The sequence below is a fragment of the Ips typographus genome, unplaced genomic scaffold, assembly GCF_016097725.1.
Source record: "Ips typographus isolate SLU unplaced genomic scaffold, UJ_Ityp_2.0 IpsContig35_part1, whole genome shotgun sequence".
Taxonomy (NCBI): domain Eukaryota; kingdom Metazoa; phylum Arthropoda; class Insecta; order Coleoptera; family Curculionidae; genus Ips; species Ips typographus.
The window spans coordinates 437482-457122 of NW_028098574.1; the positions used below are offsets into that span (position 1 = coordinate 437482).

The 19641-nt window shown below is 33.1% G+C and overlaps 4 protein-coding genes across 17 annotated transcripts; 2 read left to right on the plus strand and 2 right to left on the minus strand.

Annotated features, from left to right (window-relative positions):
- The first annotated feature begins 11 nt into the window (after positions 1-11).
- Positions 12-6339, plus strand: LOC145739752 (uncharacterized). Of its 4 annotated transcripts, none has more exons than XM_081995110.1 (3): positions 12-830; positions 5865-6010; positions 6064-6339. In XM_081995110.1, the coding sequence occupies exons 1-3, from the start codon at positions 827-829 to the stop codon at positions 6259-6261; spliced, it is 348 nt and encodes a 115-aa protein (XP_081851236.1). In that variant the 5' UTR covers positions 12-826; the 3' UTR covers positions 6262-6339. The 4 variants fall into 4 exon arrangements, with proteins under 4 accessions (XP_081851236.1, XP_081851235.1, XP_081851233.1 ...); XM_081995109.1 differs by lacking the exon at positions 12-830 and adding an exon at positions 4325-4456; XM_081995107.1 differs by lacking the exon at positions 12-830 and adding an exon at positions 5441-5806.
- On the minus strand, positions 937-4279 carry ERp60 (disulfide-isomerase A3). Its single transcript, XM_081995090.1, has 7 exons — positions 3978-4279; positions 2651-2862; positions 2344-2572; positions 2163-2279; positions 1574-2102; positions 1387-1521; positions 937-1331 (listed from the first exon to the last, which is right to left on the minus strand). The coding sequence occupies exons 1-7, from the start codon at positions 4121-4123 to the stop codon at positions 1221-1223; spliced, it is 1479 nt and encodes a 492-aa protein (XP_081851216.1). The 5' UTR covers positions 4124-4279; the 3' UTR covers positions 937-1220.
- LOC145739744 (protein phosphatase 1 regulatory subunit 37) lies at positions 6275-13875 on the minus strand. Of its 9 annotated transcripts, none has more exons than XM_081995075.1 (10): positions 13438-13860; positions 13185-13348; positions 12207-12461; positions 11936-12133; positions 11371-11883; positions 11032-11306; positions 10790-10978; positions 10612-10731; positions 9307-9498; positions 6275-9143 (listed from the first exon to the last, which is right to left on the minus strand). In XM_081995075.1, exons 2-10 carry the CDS (start codon positions 13312-13314, stop codon positions 8895-8897), a joined length of 2121 nt encoding a protein of 706 aa, XP_081851201.1. In that variant the 5' UTR covers positions 13315-13348; positions 13438-13860; the 3' UTR covers positions 6275-8894. The 9 variants fall into 9 exon arrangements, with proteins under 9 accessions (XP_081851201.1, XP_081851202.1, XP_081851208.1 ...); XM_081995076.1 differs by having other exon boundaries at positions 13698-13857; XM_081995082.1 differs by lacking the exon at positions 13185-13348 and having other exon boundaries at positions 12207-12305; positions 12358-12461; positions 13698-13855.
- Positions 13876-14649: 774 nt separating this feature from the next.
- Positions 14650-19091, plus strand: LOC145739749 (uncharacterized). Of its 3 annotated transcripts, XR_014181191.1 has the most exons (6): positions 14650-15718; positions 17194-17434; positions 17487-18066; positions 18139-18224; positions 18286-18826; positions 18946-19091. XR_014181191.1 is itself a non-coding variant. In XM_081995100.1 (5 exons), exons 2-5 carry the CDS (start codon positions 17410-17412, stop codon positions 18759-18761), a joined length of 1167 nt encoding a protein of 388 aa, XP_081851226.1. In that variant the 5' UTR covers positions 14650-15718; positions 17194-17409; the 3' UTR covers positions 18762-19091. The 3 variants fall into 3 exon arrangements, 2 of the variants coding, with proteins under 2 accessions (XP_081851226.1, XP_081851227.1); XM_081995100.1 differs by having other exon boundaries at positions 18286-19091; XM_081995101.1 differs by having other exon boundaries at positions 14650-15655; positions 18286-19091.
- The last annotated feature ends 550 nt before the right edge of the window (positions 19092-19641 follow it).

Below are 19641 nucleotides of genomic sequence, written 5' to 3' on the forward strand. Positions count from 1 at the left end.
AAAGTGGGAGACAAAAATCGTTTAGTATGGCGGCCGTAAATTTCCGGTTAGCACTGTCAGAAAACTGAAAATCACTGGCGATAATCAAACTGCTGTTGCCCACTATTCACAAATCCACTCGTCAATAATAATTCAACTAATTTAAGTTTGCAAAAATTAACTTTTAACAGACCGAAAAGCAAAACAAACAAATCTTTGCGGTTTTTAGCTAACTTCACATATCACCAAATGTTTGACGACTTACTTGGAAGTTTCAAATTCAAATGCGCAGTAGGCGAATGTGGGAGACAAAGGTGACAACGTGGTATATTGTTACCTCCTGATACTTGTTCTAATTACTCGAAGATCCCTCCTATTAGTGCCTGCTGCTCAACTGTTCAAAGTTCGAAAATTTGAAAGAATGCTTTTTTGAATTTGTTGGTGTTATCATTTTTTGTAGTTTATTGGAGTATAAGAATATTAGCAAGAGTAAAAAAAAATGTCTCTTGCAATGAAAGCAGCAAGTATAATTATTATATGTATATCAAGAAGTGCATAAAGAAAAAATAGTCCTAGACTTGGATGGTCACTATTATTAGTACGACGTCTATGTCTTGTGTTTCTGAAATTTTCTCTACTTCTTGCAGTGCACTTGTCATTTAACTGTACAAATACACTGCATGTTATGTGAATGTGCTTAAGATAATCAAAGATATGTTTATCAAAAAACTGCATCACAATCAAATATACCTGCAGCCACTTGAACTAAACTAAGATAAATTATGCGAAGGAACATTTTTTCGTTCGAGTCAAGATCCAGAAGAGAGGAGTATTTCGCATTTCGCCAATGTGTAAGTATTTTTTTCTTTCGAGTTTGGACAGTTTTGCTTCGCTCTGCATGCTGATTTCTATAACGGTAATAAATCATTACTTGCCTTAAAATTTTTAAAGTGGAAATTGAAAGCAAATACATTTTATTTTGAATTAAAACATCACAACAAATGCTGGTTGTTAAAAACATCTCCAACCAAAAAAAGAAAAAAACTATTTTTAGCGCTGATTTCAGCACATACTTAGTATCACTATTACTCTTTCTTATATAAAAATATAAAAACGACAGTTTAATTAACTACTTAATTCTGAATTTGAAATGACAAAAAAAAATAACACTTTATTATTACTCCCAACTTGTATGTGGATAAACGAAATACAAACACTTCTAAAGGCGACGTCTTAATAATCTACAATTCAGTCTTATCAAACTTGGGATTTCCATCTCTGTCCCAGCCTTTCAATTCATTTGTTGCTTCTTTAGCTATATATTTAATAAAATCGTTTACTTCCCGGCCACCCTGAAATGTATCATTTAGTTAATCATCTGAACAAATGTGTTTCACTTTTACTAACATCATATCTAACTGGACTATCCTTCTTGTCTTTTGGAGCCCAGTATAAAGTAGGAAATCCGCGCACATCAAATGGACCAGTGACATCATTGGCTGTTGCATCCAATTTAACAATGGCAACCTCCTCATCTTTGAGCTATAAACCAAAAAACTTGTAAACGTTTAGATCAATAACTGCGTTTTCAAACCTTCTCGGCTAGTTCATCATAAGCAGGAGCCAATTTTTTGCAATGTCCACACCAAGGAGCGTAAAATTCAATCAAAGTATCTTTGCCATTATTAATGACGACATCCTCAAAGTTTTTAGCTACTGCTATAGTAACTGGACCTTCTTGACTTTCAGGTATTGGTTCAGATTTAATATAAGGTTCTAACTTTCCATCTAATAAGTCATTAACAAATCCTTCTAGCGTATCAACACTAAACTCCTCTTTAAGAACATATTTCTTGTCATTGGCATCTCTGGCAGCCACTCTAGGTTTATCAGCTTGGGCAAATTCAATACCAAATTCATTAAGCTCATGGGTGAATTCATCACTTGGTGAAATAGCAAAAGTGACTTGACCTTCAAATCCCTTAGCAACCTTCAACACTCTGTTACGCCAATAATTTGTTCCTTTGGGGTTTTTCAGGTAGTCTACTGCATAATAGACAATAACTAGAGGTTTGGTGAATTCCCGTTGGTTATCTGATTTCCTAACTCCAGCTAAACCATGACTTTACCAAACATTATTAATTAATTAAACAGATATCAAATCAACAGTAAAAATTTCTTACAAGTTTTTCGAGACAAACTGACTCAAATCATCACTTTCCGCAGGTCCCGAATACTGTATAAAATCAGGTTCAAATTTGTTCTTTAAGTGTAAAGGACGGAACAGTACAACACCATCACTGCAGAAGATATTCAATATGAGAAGTTACACTGAATTATAAATTACACACTAAATTGACCTACCTGATTCCTTGTTTATCTAAAATTTCTTTAAATGAAGAGTGAGCAAATTGTACTTTCTCTCTTAATTTGTTTGCCAGCTGCAAGAATGCACCCTTAAGATCAGATTCCTTTTCAAAGAAACCTACTACAACCGACTCTTTTTCAGTTGCTAAGAATTTTTCAAAGTCAGCTAAAGTCTTTAATTCTCTGGAAGCAGGACCTACTTGAGATTTCATATATTTAACAATTCCTGAAACCAAATTTAATATTAATTTTACATATTTAGTTTTTAGTTTTCGGTGAAATTAAACATATATTTTTTAATTACCATTAGCCTCTCTAGGTCCATTGTAATCTTGGGAATACTCTCCATTACGGAAAATTTTCAGAGTAGGATAACCACTAACAGAATTCTTGTTGCAGGTTTCTTTACCTGCCTCAGTACAGTCAACTTTTACCAATGCAACAGGTGGATCATTTCTAATAAGATCTTCAGCGGCTTTAGCATATTCTGGTTTAAGACGTTTACAATGGCCACACCTTTAACAATTAATAATTAACTGTTTAAACACACTCAGTTATACATTATGAATAAGTGATGTGATGTGATCAATGTTTTAGGTACCTATGTTAAATACTTAAAACATCATATGCTGTATTTGTCAAGAGAATCAAGCCACGGAGGTCTATCATCTGTTCATATCACTAATAAGCAATTGAAACTCAGCACTTTAAAATTAGATTGATATTAAAACATTGGATATTACAGAATGTACGAGAAAACCAAAAAAACTTATTTGGTATTATTTTAACATCACATCACCTCAGGTTTTAGCTAGCTACAAACTTGTAGCAACCAGCTTTCTTTTTGGCAGTGATAAACTGAATGACTGCTAGTGATTCCTACTTTATTTCTAATGATAGGTACGTATTCTGGCTACTAGCATTCCTGCTCAAAATTATTCTTGTAAAACTATAATTTTTATGGATTTTACTTCGGATTTGAACCAAAACTCACTGTGGGTCGGTCTGCTTTAAGGCTTTAGGAAAGTTAAAATGAATGAAACCTAATAAAAATATTATTTTATTTTACTACCAATCCAATATATGAATTGTTTGTGGTTAGAACTGTATAGGTCTTAGTTAAAAAAGTTAGGCAACTTCTAACTACAAGACCATTGAGTAAAAACATTGTACATTGTAGGAGACTATTGAATTAACCTCATTTTTTACTGTATAAACTTTTGGCAAGAGGTGTTTTTGGTCTCAGTTGGTTCAGTGCTGAGAGCATAACAAAGTCTCCATCACCCTTTTTGTGTGCATGGTCACATTTTTTTGTATTGTAAATACCACACTTATGAATTGATTTTTTATTTGTTTATTGATATTTTAACTTGGATATTAATGACAAATTAGAAATCCAAAATGTATAATAAAAGTTAAAAAACTGAAACAAAAGCTAGCCCTAAAATCAATAGTAACACAATAGGTTTCCATTTGGAATGGCCATTAGTTGGTTAGGGAAGATAATGTTATGTATACCTATTTTAAAGCCTTCATTAAGGCTTACTATAAATCATAATAGAATAAGAATAGCATTAGAACAAAGCCAACACCAGGTACTAAAAATGAAGATGTATCAAAAAAAAGCTTACCATGGGGCATAAAACATCACTAGAGCAGTTTCATGTTCAGCAATTTTTGAGTCGAAATCGCTGTCCCCAAATTCCAGAACGTCTTCCTCTTTTGCTAAGGCACAAGACGCTATAAAGATCAACGCAGTCAGTTTAAAGACCAACATTTTGAGTCCCCTATTTTTTTCTTCTTATCGAATTTCAACCGGCTTTACTTTAGTACAAATGATGGATGAAATCTCCCCTTACTTGGCTATTTTCAACTGTCAAACAATTAAATTAATTAAATATTGGTATTTAAACAAGACGAAGGCGAAATGATTTTGATGATGTATGTCTGGTCTGTATTACTGTACGCGGTACGTGGCCTCGGTTTTATGGAAATGGCCATGCGTCAGCCATTGTGTTGTCTGCTTGCTATTGGTCGATACTCACCAGCAATCATAGAATGTAATTTCGTGATTGGTTGTAAATGCCGGTTAAATTTAAAATATCAAGAGGTAATTATCTCTTTTCAATGTGTTGAGTGTTTTATTTACTAAATCTATAAGCTATGTCAATTCATAAATCATAAATGAATAAGCTATTCATTATTTTCTTTTCTATAACATTTTAGGTAGATAAAACTCAAAATTAGCTCTACTACATATTAGACATTGCAGCATATTTAATTTGGAAACAGAATATTATTTAAATAAGTGTAAGTAAGCAGATTCAATCATCTCATAATCGTTAATACACGTTACACAATTTTTATTGCCAATGTTCCGATCACTATACAAAAACAGGGTTTCCATTTAATAAGAACTTTAAAGAAAATTAATATTACAAGATTTTTGGTTATACAAAAACGTACTACTGCTGTAGGTGTCAATATTTTTAAGTTTTATAATATAACAAACTGCGACGAAAAGAAAAATGTACTTGTTTAATTAATATTTTAATAGTTATTTTATTTAACCAACGAGTATGAATTAAAAAATAAAATTGAGATTATTAATCGCCAATTAAAATAAGAGTCGGTTACAAAATTGTTCCGTCGACTGTATGTCTATATAATAAACATTTATTATCCTAAGAAGCTTGAAAAAACACTAATTGTCAGTTGTATACGTAACACGGCAAACCGAAATCATAATCATATCACCCATGGCAGTTAGTTGTCGTTAATGGTGGATGTCAACTAAATAATGTGCGTCTATTTCTCTTTGTTTAATACAAATAAGGAAGGATAGAACTATACTGTAAGCGTTTTTTGTTGCCTATGATAAAATCGTGCATTTAAAGTAAAACAATTGAAATATCATGCATGCATTACATACGCTTATTTCAAGCAAGAAGGGGTACTGAGGAATTTTTGGGGATGCTGATTCTAAATCTGGTAGAAAAAGTTAACTAAAATTGGCCCTTTTACCTCATCCCCCCCCCCCCAAAGAAATCTGAATTGAATTATTATTAACTAAGATATCAAGATGTACTCATAAAAACGGCACACACTGTATATATACTTACTTAAACTTATACTTTTTCATGCGTGTATACTGATGCGTGCGACATTTTTTCAATAAAACAATAATGCGTTATTCTATATAGTATTTTTATAGTATAAATGGAATTTATCGATAACCTCGTTCTTCAGTTCACTGTTATGTGAATAATAAAATTATTATAACCAAACGGTCCAAACGCGTACATCTATATGGAAACACCACACTCATTATTTAGAATGTTTAAAAGTGTCACAATTTTGGTGTTAATAGTAAGTGTTGGTACAGCTCATAGAGAAAGTATTAATCTCAAGAATTCGACTATAATGGCAACAGAAAATATAACAACGGCGAACGGCAGAAGTAGATTTTCGTAATGTTTATCCTTTTATTGGGTCATTTTAGCTGCATATTTTTCTAGTTGTACTAAAGGAGGTCAATCAACCTCACAACCTTTTTCTTGGACGATGTAGGGAGAAACATCCTGTCATACACTTGGAAAATATTATGTTTGCTGGTGAAAAGGGAAGCAGTATTACTGCCAATATACGAGTAAGTATGGTAAAGGTAACTTAAAAATGCTAAGCATTATTTTACTAAATTAATACATGTTTTTGAAGATAAACGTAATACCCAGTCTAGTTGAAATAACTTGTGTAAAAATCTACGACGAAGATCCAGATGCTTCTGCATATCCGCTCTACGCAGCTGGTGGTGTTGGTCATAATTACATAGAGATTAACGTTATGACTACTTCTGGTAGAGGATTTCGCTTTCATGTTCAGATATTTGGGAGGGACAAACTCATTTCATATTAATGAAAGCAGTATGCACTTTTAGAGTAACTTCTGATTTATTACAAACTCACTTGTAATAATAAAAGGTTAATTTTAAAATACTTTTTAGTTATTATACAATATATATCACATCCATTGTATCACATACACAAGAACATATAGAAACAAATTAACATGAAATACATGAAACCAAAACATGCTTTTAGAAATGTCTAATCCCTATCTTAATTTTATTTTATCGGGGATATTGCCTATCAATTATATATAAAAATAGATCTTAGTACTATACCTAATTATTATATGTATATCTATCATACGGATTTATTGGTTAACATTCAACCGAATTGAAGTAAGTTTTGATCAACTAACCATAACCATCTTAGTTTACCTTCTATAAAAACCTAACACAATTTTCTTAAATAATAGATTCAGCAAAATATAATAAATCTATAACTCAACTAAAACGAATTAACACCACACAACATTTATAGCCTACCTATATCAGTAAAAGTAAGTACTTATCAAACTTAAGAAGGCTTATTTTACTAGTTTCTAAAAACGGAAACTATACAGAATCAACGATCCGGATGAAGAAACTTTATGTTTCCTTTATACAAGTACAATATAAAAAAATTATGCTGATTATTGAAATACAGTGGGGCAAATCGATTTTTACCGCAATGCATACAGGGCGGAAAAAAACTTTTTGGGAAATTCCAAACACACTTACTATATATAGACGTTGGTAGACAATAATTCGAGCATTTACTTGACAAATAAATAAGTTTTAAAGTATAGTTAAATCGATTTTTGCCTTTTTTCTCACACGTTATTGTTGGATTTTCAACGCTCTATATTTTCTAAAAGAGTGGATCGAAGCTCCTATTTCTAATCAGGTTATCAATGGATCCTTGTTCTTATTTGAGAAATATTATGAAAAGGACAACCCTACTTAGGGAGTTGAAGGTTTTACTATGCTTTATGCATCAGAATGGGTCCTCCTCACAAACGAACTTGATGTGTTTTTAGAAATTGTCGAAATGTTCCCACCCTATAATGCTTTGCGGTACCTTTTCGATGGGCCATTTTATAGACAGGGTGTCCCACGACGTGATTGCCAGAGCTTGGAAGTGTGTTGACGGGAAGATTTCAAGTCAAAAATGTCCAATAAACATTCACCCAAAACGCTGGTTACACTAACTGAATTATGGATTCCGCAGAAAGTATTCGTGCTGATTATAAGACCGTCAGCAATGCACTTCAATTCTAAGAAGAGCTAGTGCTAGACTATGTATACAGCAACTGGGTGGACATTTTGAGCAATAAAACTTTTTTTTTAATGGTCTTTAAATTAGTAGGAATTTCCTCATCGGTTACGATAGTGTTTTTGGCATGTTCATTAGACATTTTTTGATTTGAAGTCACCCCCAGCAACCAGCAACAAACTCCCAAGCTGTCATGACAGTCATTTGGAATCACCCTGTATATAAAGTCTACCTAATAATAAACAATAAGAGACTAAAGCGGAATTTTTTGTACCGTTTTTCAGCGTACATTTAGTGTTGGGTGTAGTTACTTTATACTCAATTCAAATCAATACTAAAATATGAATAATTACTACAATTAGATATTATTATACAGTTTGACTGCTATATAAGCAAGCACTGAAGATTGAATTTGTATTATTTTCAAATAAGGACATATAGGTATAAGCACTTAATATATATCACAGAATATGAATAAACAAAATTAATCGGCCTGAGATCATGACATCAAATTTTTTTAGTTCTCTATCTGTTTGTTATTACAACCTGATTATTCATCAGATTTATTAACCTTTTTTTCAAATTTTGTCCGATTTATTATTCAATAAGATTTCTATTCTACTACTCAAGTACTCTCAAGCAAAAAAGAAACATCCAACGCTATATTATAGTATAGTCAGTGGCAGTTCATAGGAAAGAAACATACTGCAATTATAACTAGACAGTTTCTACTATTTTGAAATATAAAGATTTTTCTGAGAGATCTGCACTTTTAATTTTTTAAATTGTGAGCTAGATTTTTTGGGTTGTTTCATTTATTTTTGCGTTGCCTCGTTCAAAGTTTGCTGGCTACTTTTGCCAATACTCAAAGTATACAATGTTTTTCTGGTATCTATATATGGAGGGTTATTGACAATAAATAATATTACAGAAGGCTACAGCACATTCGTGACATCAAAATATTACGATAGCATTGTAAAAATGTAACATTTTTTTAATCTTCTGTCAGTGCAATTTTTTCAACTTTAAACTTAAAATTTTATATTATTAGGTAACTGTTATTTTTTTAAAGATGCTTTTAAGGTACTGAAGGAGATCATTGGAATTTAACTTAAAAAAACATGTTCTATATCAACAGGACTGAAAATCTTGTAATCTATTACAAATATGGTGTAAATGGGATCAGTAGATTTATATTTGCTCTGAATAAAATACTTAGGTCCTATATAGGTATAATGATTCACAACGATAAAAGTCCCAGCATTTTCAATAACTGATGCACATTGCTTATTTTCACTAATTTGGCTTGATTTGGCATTCTCATTATTTTTATATGCTTGCATCTACATAAATTATCCCACAACACATACTATTAACATTTAATACTTATTAGTCGCTGTCACTATCTAATTTGAGGTTGGATAAAGACTCAGTACTGTCGTTAGACGATACGCTGCTCCGAATATTCGCAAAACGCCCGACTTGTATGTGTTCGTCGTCAGGGCTGGACAACACTTTTGTCACCTTAAACCTAGACCCTGACGTAAATTTCGAATGACAGGTATTTTCTTGAACCTTCGCTATTTGGAAACGACTTCTGGTTGAAGATGCAGCTGGTGAAGACAAGGGTGAACCAATCTAAAAACGTAAATTCTGCATGCCGACAACATACATAAAGTTACGTATGTTTGAACTTATTATATATGATGCTAAGCAAACAAATCAATTGTAATTAAACATATATACGTTTATGTTTACGTATACTATGACAACAGCGAAATATAGCTATTACATAGATTACCTGGAATGTCGTATTAGGATCTGGAGTGGCAAATTTGGGTTCACAGCTTAAAGACATTTTTCTCGATATTTTCTGAGAAATATTTAGCACCTCTTCACGTTCTTCATCTCCATCGCTCTCTTCGACGTAGTTTTTGTTTATAGTGCAAATGGCATTCAATTTTTTCACTAGTGTGGCATAGACCTCTGGATCCTAAAAGCTCCATATGTCTTATTACAATTTTCCGCAAAAATAAGTTTGTTATCCTAAAATAATGAAACATTTTCGAAACAGTTGATTGAGATACAAGTTTGAATTACCGCATTGTTGTTTTGCTTAGCCCTGATTCGACAATCACCAGATAACCATAGTTTATCATTATTCAGTTACATTTGATACCTTCTATAGCGGTATAGAAAAATACATGTTATTTATGGCAAGCGTTTTGACAGACAGATGTATGTCAAAACGCTTGCCATTGCCAAGATGTGTGATTGTGGAACAGGGCCTGCAGGGTGATTCAAGGTAAATAAAAGCTAATGTAGTAATAAGGTTTTTGACAAAGTCTTTAACTAGGTGATTATTTTCTAATGCTAATTATTAATTTTGCAATTGCCTAATATATTTAATCTGCATTAACAGACTAGCATAGCGTATTATTTGATTACAAATGTGTATGTACATGTACATCCAATATAAAAAAGATGTGGAATAAGAAAAGTGGGTGGCGCCATATAGTGACCATCTACTAAAATGAAATTACAGGTATATTCCTAATTCATTGTAGTTGTAGATAATTACAGCCATACCGTCACAGTATTTGAAACAAAATACACAAAGAAACATTACCAGTTCATAACAACTAAGAGTCGATTTTTGCCTTTCTGTTGAAAATACCTTTCACCAAAAGTTTATTATAATATACAAAGTGGTTCAGAAGTTAGGATTTAAAGCAAATATTTTTTGTGGTTTTTAATGGGGACATTAAAATACGTCTTTGAACAAACCCTAAACTATTTTGACCTCTCCCATACGCTCTCTAGAGAGTATCACGTAGTTAAGGAACCACCTGTGTTTGTAAAAGATTAATTACCTATTAAGATGGGAACAGACTAGCATACTTGAAAAATGGACAAGCATAAATGACAATTTTTCCTTACACATTTCCTTGCATATATCACTTATATGTCATACAAGTATGCTAGTCTGTGTCCACCTTTAAGTTCGTTTAACCCTTTAAATCGCTATTTTGATGTTTTTGTACTACATTAAATTTTATTACTCCATCTACTGGCGCATAATAAATAATATAATAAATACACTCACGTTGCAAGAACGATTAAAATCGTCTATTTCAATTTTGGTGATTTTGGATTTTGTTAAAGCTGAACACAAAGCTTCTATGCCCTGAATTTGAATGGCCTTATTTCCCTTTAGATTGATTTTCTGTAAGCCATCCAAATAATAATAATTACAAGTTGATGTTTTATTATACGAATTTTACATGTAACGAGATGTTATTGGGAATTGCTTCAGCAAGAGCAATAATGCCTCTACATGTTAGAAGCGTGCACTGAAGACCTAGTCCTTCCAAAGATTCAGTAAGCGATAAGCCATCACTTATTTGGCATAGCACTTCGTCAGTCAAATTGTTATAACCAATATTCAAAGTATGTAGATTTTTGCACTCCACCTAAAAACTTACTTTACTGACTAGAATAGACAGACATACTGGGACAGACTTACAATAATATTTTTAATAACTCCTCCACTTTTTTCGGAGATTTGGTTATTGAATATAACCAACACCGAAAGTCCAACTCCAGGAGTTTTTTGGCTACACAATCCTTTGGACAGCACTTCCAACCCACGATCGCCCAAATTATTGTTACTAATGTCTAACACTTTTAAATGTGTGTTATTTACAAGAAATCTCTGTAAGGCTTCTGCCTCTTTAGTGTACAAGCCCGTCGACGGTAAGTACAACTCTCTTATAGTGCGGTTAGTCATAAGAGATTCCACTAAAAAATAATTACAGTGAACAATTAACGTAGTCACTAATAACGGTTAAAAAAAAATACGAACCTAAATAAAACGTGGGAAGATTTACTAACATACATTCATCAAACTTCAACATGGAAATATTTTGATTATTTTTCACAACTCCAATTAAGTGCCTCATATAAGGTTCATTAATCTTCATGCCCTTAAAAGATAAAGACTTCAGAGCCAATATATGACTACAGGCTGAACAGAAGCATCTCCAGGTGTCATCATCATCAAAATTCATGGCAATTTCAAAATGACAAACTGAATTGTAGTACTGTAGGCTGTTTAAAAACTCAGTCATGGTTTGTGGAGTAAATTCACACTCTTGGAGTATCAATGTGTTAAAGTTTGCTACTTTTAAAATATCTTCCAAAGTTTCAGTCACTTCAACTGATATTTTTATAGCAGACAACTTTAATGTAGCTGAATGATTCATATTGTTTTTTATTTCTCGAATCTGAGATTTGATTGTGTCTAATTCGATAGTATTGTGCTTTTTGCAAGAGCTCTGATAGATATTTAAAATCTCCTCTGAAGAGATAAAATCACCTACAATTCAAATCTAAAAGTGTTTGACTAGTCCTAATGAAAATGAACATACTTATAACCCACTGATAATCTTCTGGTTCCCTATAGCTTACTAGCTGCCGCTCGTCACTAGGAAAACAAATATGTCGGCTAGTAAATGCACCATTTGCATCCACAGGAGATTGAAAGCAAGTGGATTTTCGCAAAATTGAAGTTCGAGGTGTATCTGACACAATTACAGCATCTTTTTCTGAATTATCACTTCCAATACCTATAATTATAATTACATTAAAAAAATAAAAATTTTGAAATAAGGACAATGCTATATTATCTTTTTAACTTACCAGCATCTTTATACGCCAACTGATGAATTAAAGGCTTTTTATCAACTTCAATATGTACAAAATCTTCAATACCATCATCTTCTTCAGAAGAGGTGTCCTCTGATGTAATGCTACTTGAAAAATTTGAGTCATCAAGATGAAAAATCCTTACTAAAGTTGGTTGCAGTGGTGTACATAATTCATCTTCATCAATTGACAAGGATTTATCTATCAAACAGCTTGAAAGTTTTGATTTTGTTTTGGTCCTGCCCGCATCTAAAACATTATTATAGCCATTGCCTGTCAAATTGTTTGAGACATACCTACTTTTCAAAGAGAAACATGACAACTTCTTTAAACAACCTCCTGCTATTATCAAGTATTTGAACTTGTTTACACACACACAGGACAATTATCAGCCTAACAATAATTCTTTTGCTTCTTTGTTTGAGAAATTAATTTTTTAAACATATAATTAGAATAAAAATATTCTTTATCCTACTTGTAAAAAGTAAAAATAGTAACAAAGTAAAGGGTTTTAAAAAAATTCTATACAAATTTGTTCTTAAATCTAAAGAGAAAAAAAAAGTTAAAGGGAATGAGGGAGTGGCCTTCAGTTTTTTGCCTCTTCAGAGTAAGTTTAGTAGTTAATAGAAATTTTAATTTAAATAAATAACTAGATATGAATTATGTCCTGGATGATATATTGGATTATTGTCCTTAACAAACATTTTAAAACTTTCTCTTCATGGGTCCATATCTTTTATCACAAAGTTGCACAAATATTTTCATTGTTTATGTATATTGTATTGTATATTGTCTTTGCAATATTTTGAAAAGTTGTTGTAAACAGCTCAACTGTTAGTTATGCTCTAAAAAATTGAAACATATGCTTTATAGTCATGAAACCTGATCTAGTTTAGAAAGTACTAACTAGTTACTTAATTTATACATTTGAATCTTATTTTATGGAAGTAAGTACCTACAGTATTTACTTACGAACATTAATATCACACAAAGTAGAATCTTGGGAATGTTCAGTGCCTAATGGGCTTTCTGTAATACTTTCTGTTCCACTATCTATAAGAAAAGGAGCATCATTTTCCTCTATATATAACTCTGAATCCATCACTAGGGTCTGCTACTCTTTTTTCTTTTGTGGCCTGAAGAGAAAATATGGATCAAGTCCAACTTGCAAGTTGACAAATTTTTTTAAAAGTCTAAACTTGGACTATACCATTACTATACTTACACCTTTTTCGAATCATTCTCTTTATGAGGGAATGCAATTAGTAGAAGTGTCAGGCTGTTTTTCAGTCAACCAGGATAAATTGAGGGTACACTTGGCTGTCATTAGTATCAACTTGATAATAGAAAACTTACTTTGCAAAGGATTACTGTGCTTAGATAGGAATTTTTTAAACTATGCACTCACTCATTTCAAGACTCATCCAGTCATAAATGAGGTGGTTTGTTAACGACATTAAGTATTTTCTTTTTAGTATTACTTACACTTTAATATCGAAATGGTAATAAAAATGACAAGTTCCTCATATTTACATATCAATTATTACTCAAATATCATGCAACATACAGCACCGCACACAACAATACCAATGCGGATTTATGAATGACCCGATTATGGCACTGTTTCATTCCGTGGACCGTGTTCCGTGTTCCGTTAGTTCTCACATTCTCCTGGGTCTATGTGGAACGAGCAGCCAGAGCGAAGGCTGACGTCACGATGACGAAATTTGACAGTTGATAAAATTATGATTTTGTCGATATACGTCATCCTTACGTCACAATCGCTCTGCTCGCTCCATGGAGCGTCAACTTGAATGCGGTCTATTTTATCTTATATCAATAGGAAAGAGACAGGAAAACGCAAGAAAAACAAAAAATAGTAAAAAAATATTTTGCTTGCTATGAACTTATTTATGACTATATGAAATTGAAATTAGCAAATTGAAGACTGAGATTCAGGAGTGACTATTGGCGTTTCAAGTTAAGAGTTGAACTAAAATCGGGCAGCACGTTTCTAACCTAACATTATAAATAATATGACACTGTCACTTCATATTTGCTAAATTCCTAACCAAAATGTCCAAAATCAATGTAAACAAACAGAGAAATGACAGCTGGAATGCCCGAAACTGTTTTCAAAACTGATCACCAGAGGGAGTATCTCTTATCTTGAAACGCCAATAACCGTCTTTTGGAGATGGAGATAAGTATTAACCTGAGTTTTAAGCTGTAGTAACAGAGGCTATCTTGTTTTATCAGAATGAGTTAAAACGAGATAGACTTTGTAAACACTCTAGTAAAAGTAAACACTGACGGCAAAATACGTCTTTAGACAGAAGACAAAAAACGTATTTTGTTGTTAGTGACAGTGACGGTTGACGATTGACCTGAGGACATGAGTCGCTTTGGTTGCAGAGTATCACGCTCGAAGTGCTCCACACTAGTCCGCACTGAGTATTCTGTGCTTAAAATTCTCTGACACCCGAACACGGAACACATGACTTGTTCTCTTACCAGGTTGCCTTAGGACTTTAGGACCATAGATAAGAGCTTAGGACTACGAGCAGGAGCAGGCAGAAGCATTAAAGCACCAAGTTTGCACTGTTTGCAGTGCAAACAGGTGCGTCAGGGGTGTGGGACGAGGAAGCCAAGAGTGCTTCCAATATAATAATTTCGTACATATTTATAATCATTTATATTATTTGTCTGCCTAAAGCCGACTAAGCAGGCATACCTCTATGCAGAATTTTGTGATTTTCCAATTCCAATGTTGTTACATACCCCGTTCTTTCGAAAAAATCCTCTGGTTTAAACCCAACTGGGTGTGAAAGGTTTTTTTTTCCTTCAACCCATCTCTACGTATTTTATCATGATTGGATAATATAAACCCACCAGAGAAGACATTTTCAAACAATCATAATCAATCCAGAGCGTATTCTTTCATAAAGGTACCTTACTGCGCAGTGGTGGTAGCGGTAAGCGGTATAGTAGTAGCAGTAGCATTCAGTAGCGGTAACTGCCCAACTGTCGTTAAGCCCGTTACAAAATGTGAAGCCCGACGGTGAAGTGAAGCATAACGTGAATCAGTCATCAGAGATCGTGAATCCAGTATTTTTAGTAGTGTAGATTAGGCGTATTTATCGAATATTCGTAACGTTAAATAGTGAAATACTGTAGTGACGTACTGTTTTCGAAGTGCCGTGAGTGCATGATTTTTTTCTTTCACAGAATTTCTGTAAATATGACTTTCAATCATTTCAACAACTCGATCAACCTGTTTAGTTGCATGTCTTACTTACGTTTATTTAAAATTGCGGAATTGCAATACTGGTGTGTGATAACTAAGGACGATTTTACGAGTATTTTAAAGGATCAGATACGATGGTCACTGCATCAATAACTAAACCGTTGGATGTTAACTGTTAGAAACCTATAGAATATAGGTAGGAATGCCCCATCTGCGTTATAAGCGTTAATGGTTGTTTATAAATACAAAACACGTTCAGGTAAATGCCTAAATTTATTACATTCCTAAATTATTAGATAGCTACTCCTAGTATAGTAAATATTTAAATGTAGGTAGGTAGGTACATCTTATCTACTAAAGCTTGTTGCTTTTTGATCACTTGTTTGTTCCAGGTGCTTTTTTATCGAGTTTTTTATAGGTACAGTGTGTGTCTCATTTTTTATGTCAGTTTTGTATGATTTTTTTTCGTTTTTGAGACATAGGGATTGGAGAGTTAATAGTTTTAATTTGTTCTTTTGTTGTAAACTTTTGCATTCTTTGATATATATAATTTTTTGTTTGCCATTCTAAAAACAAGCATTTAAGTAGAACATATGGCATAAAATATAATAAATAAGTAGGTATAAATTATATAGTTGAGCTTTTACGTTTCTTCTATGATTATGTATATGTACTACAATATGTTTGAAAAAATGTCAAATTTTGCCATTTTCTAATTAAAAAATAAAGGTTAATACATAATGCTATTATACTTATAGCGTGTCCCATAAGTAATGGTAAATAATTTATGGGGTCAAAATAATTCGATTTAGCACAACTTACCTCAGACAAAAAGTCAACCGAAACAGAAATACAAGGGGTCAAAGTTGTTATTTTTTTTAAATGCATTTTTTCACTTAACACGCGGTCCCCTTGGAGTTTCTTGCTAAAATTAGGTTTTCGAGGGTGCCAAATTTGATTATCTACTCAGTTTTAAGCAAGCTTATAGAGGTCATCATCTAAAACCATTGATTTGCTTTAAAATCACTCTAACTTTTTTCTGGTAAGGCGAAGTGACAAATCTGAGTATCGGTTTTCCAATACTTTTTTAATACAAAAGGTATAGGTACTTAGTTGGCATCCTTAAGATCAACAGTTTACGAGATAATTGCAATTAAAGTATTCCGTGCCAAACATAATTGCTATTTGTAATCTTCTTGGAGAATGGAACATTAGATCATTTCTCATTACAAGTGAGAAATTTCACATCACAACAAAAATTTTCTGAATCGTTGAATTGGTCGGAGAAGCCAAATATCATGACCAGCACCAAGTTCGAAAATTGGTCCTCCAGATTTTTACCTGAAGCATTTTGTGTATGAAGAAATAATAATTTCAACTTAAAATGCTGTTGAGACATTTTGGAACAATAATAGACAGTTATTTCAACCAATTTTTTATTTATTTTTTTATACTTGCATTGAGGTCAATATTTTAATTGCAAAAAACTCGAAAACCGTTTGTTTTTGGGATACTTACTAGGTATACCTTTTTTGGCAAAAAGGTATTGGAAAACATATTCGGGTTATAGCTGTCACTTGGCTATACCAGAAAAAAAAATCGGTCTGCATATGTCCCTATTTTTTTCAAAACCATGATTTAGGTGTGTATGACCTTTTAATTGTCAGTCACCTGTGTATTTCTAAATTTTTCAATTTCCTGAGGTAGATCGATTTTATTTATTTATTTTTTCAGGCACTTTCCATCATTACATCAATTCAACAAATATGCGTATCAACTGTAATGCTCTAATGAAAATCTTCTTAACAGTCCCTTTACTGTGTATCTCTTTGAAATTCTCTCCAGACAAAAAGTCAAACATCTGCCGTGCATTGTCGTTGAAAGGCAAGATAGATTAGAAACTAATTCGAACAACTCTAAACATAGCTATGAACAAGAAGAACACTAAGAATGCTCAAACACATTTCCAACGGAGGTAAATATGTAAATGCTATTTAAATATATTTTATGCATTTTAACTTATATAGGCAACCAAAGTTCTCGACCAGACAGTTCCATCGTAATGGAATCTAGGGACGCCCAACCTTACAGATTCCGGTCTCCAAACTTGAGCAGCTGTAGGATAACTACCCAGCAGTATCCTCTCAATGTTTCCCAACTGCAAGGCTTGGATAACTCTAAGCATTCTATTTACAATAATGCAGGAGTGTTATTTCCAGAAAAAAAACCAATGAATGGAGGCCTGGATATCTCCAAAACAAGAAACCAAAGTACTTTTAATAAATTTGTAATTAAATCTAAAGAGGTTGGAGTTAAAGAGACGTTAGTTAGTTTGGGACTATTGTGTTTAGTCAGTCTTCTTCTTGCCTTATTGTCATTAATATTTTTGTTAAAAGTTTCGCCGGTGACGGTAAACGATGTTCGAGAACTATTGCGCGTTGAACAACTTACTGTGATAACTGCTGAGGAATACCTGATAGTTTATGAAGTAACTTTAGCTTTGTGTGCTTTAACGCTATCCTTGGATTTATGTTGCCTTTTGGTGTGTGCTATACAGTTTTTGTTTGCAGTCAAACTTGTACAAAACACGCACGGTGGCAGCGACAGGTGAGTTTCCGCAAAAGTGTATGCATCATACTTATTATTTCTATATACTTATTTTTTTTTTTGGTTTTACAGAACGTCCGTGTACCTCCAGAAATCTTCAGTTAGTAGAGTGTGTGCAATGGGAGGATTGTTTATTTCGATTCCAGTGTTTCTTACAGGTAGGCCTTTGGTTCACTATAGATTTATGCCAATACAAGCTAATTTTGTTCAATATTTTAGGGATAATCCTCTACACGTTCATACAGTTCCATTCAACGCCAGCTATAGTGACTAGCGTGTTTATAGGTCTAGGTATAATCTTTTGTGGTTGCGCTATGGTGCATAACGTATTCATATGGCAAAGGGAGAAAACCAACGCTGTCAGAGAACTTGCACAGCAACACGATTTTACACAGGATCATCACAATTCGTACCACAGTATTACGCCCCCACAGCTACCTATTAACTTAAATCAAACTCAAATTAGTGCGTTTAATCACTGTATTGGACATCCACTTGCTAGTGTACATAGTAACGGTCCGTACATAATTCGGCCTGCCACCACAACGCCGCCTGCAGGGGAGAATCTAAATAGTAGCAAACATCCCAGAGAAGTTAGTGGTAGTGTGAGTCCTCTTATGCCATCGAATAATATTGATATTAGCAGTGTAACCACAACAAATAATAGTCCTCAAGAATTGTCTACTCTTGTATAATTAATTATACGGTTGCTACGTGTTGAACGTTGCGTCGTTCTTGGACCCTCTGGTTACAACTATGGGTGGGATCTTGGGTTGTGGTCCATAATAAAACACAGAGATCAAATGCTTGATCCTATGTATTTCGCATTATACGATCAAGCATTTGATCTCTGTGTTTTATTATGGACCACAACCCAAGAACCCTGCACCCATAGTTTTTGTTTAATTGGTAGTGAGTTCCAATATATGTCTTTTAACTTTTGGAGTTGTGATTGTTTCATATCAGTGCATGGCTGTCAACAAGCCAGCAAATTTGACATTCAATTAAACAAATAATATGTTGAAGTAATGTTTTTTATTTTCATAATTTGTCGATAATAGAAAAAAAAAAAATGATTACTATTAGTATTTTAAATATTAAATACATTACATATATACGGAATCAAAAGAATTGATTGAAATGAGGTGATATTCTACCAAAGTTCTAATTTGAATTTTCTTACTTCATTAGCGCTGTGCTGTGAGATTGACAGTGATATATCGATGGAGTCAGTACAATACCTCGTATCTACTTGCAAAGCAATTTCACAGGAATAAAAAAGTGGCACTACTTTCACCATATTGCATGTTTTATGTTGATAGTATACCAGCTGTCCAAGAGCACCCTGGACATAGGAGATTAACATGGGAAAATGGTTTTGATTTTTTTGCGCCTGTACGGTTGATTTGATTGAAAAATCGTATTAATGAAAGTTGTAGTACCTATCACGGACTAGTTTTCTGTATTTTTTTCAGATCTCTAATTTGAGCCCTTTCGTCGTAAAACACAAAAAAAAATGCGAAAATTTTAACTTTTTACCTGCACTGTATAAGCGGTTGTCGAGCAACCGTACCA

What these genes read in the sequence shown, in the direction of transcription:
- LOC145739752 (XM_081995107.1), top strand. Translation starts at nt 5,656, where the DNA reads ATGGAAACACCACACTCATTATTTAGAATGTTTAAAAGTGTCACAATT. An exon ending in AACAACGGCGAACGGCAGAA is followed by an intron (nt 5,807 to 5,864) that starts GTAGATTTTCGT and finishes ATATTTTTCTAG; the next exon opens with TTGTACTAAAGGAGGTCAAT. An exon ending in TACGAGTAAGTATGGTAAAG is followed by an intron (nt 6,011 to 6,063) that starts GTAACTTAAAAA and finishes ATGTTTTTGAAG; the next exon opens with ATAAACGTAATACCCAGTCT.
- ERp60 (XM_081995090.1), bottom strand. Translation starts at nt 4,123, where the DNA reads ATGTTGGTCTTTAAACTGACTGCGTTGATCTTTATAGCGTCTTGTGCC. An exon ending in GTGATGTTTTATGCCCCATG is followed by an intron (nt 2,863 to 3,977) that starts GTAAGCTTTTTT and finishes TAATTGTTAAAG; the next exon opens with GTGTGGCCATTGTAAACGTC. An exon ending in ATGATGAACTAGCCGAGAAG is followed by an intron (nt 1,522 to 1,573) that starts GTTTGAAAACGC and finishes TTTGGTTTATAG; the next exon opens with CTCAAAGATGAGGAGGTTGC.
- LOC145739749 (XM_081995100.1), top strand. Translation starts at nt 17,410, where the DNA reads ATGCTCAAACACATTTCCAACGGAG. An exon ending in ACGCACGGTGGCAGCGACAG is followed by an intron (nt 18,067 to 18,138) that starts GTGAGTTTCCGC and finishes TTGGTTTTACAG; the next exon opens with AACGTCCGTGTACCTCCAGA. An exon ending in GATTCCAGTGTTTCTTACAG is followed by an intron (nt 18,225 to 18,285) that starts GTAGGCCTTTGG and finishes TCAATATTTTAG; the next exon opens with GGATAATCCTCTACACGTTC.
- LOC145739744 (XM_081995075.1), bottom strand. Translation starts at nt 13,314, where the DNA reads ATGGATTCAGAGTTATATATAGAGGAAAATGATGCTCCTTTTCTTATA. An exon ending in GTTGGCGTATAAAGATGCTG is followed by an intron (nt 12,134 to 12,206) that starts GTAAGTTAAAAA and finishes TTATAATTATAG; the next exon opens with GTATTGGAAGTGATAATTCA. An exon ending in CCAATAACATCTCGTTACAT is followed by an intron (nt 10,732 to 10,789) that starts GTAAAATTCGTA and finishes GATGGCTTACAG; the next exon opens with AAAATCAATCTAAAGGGAAA.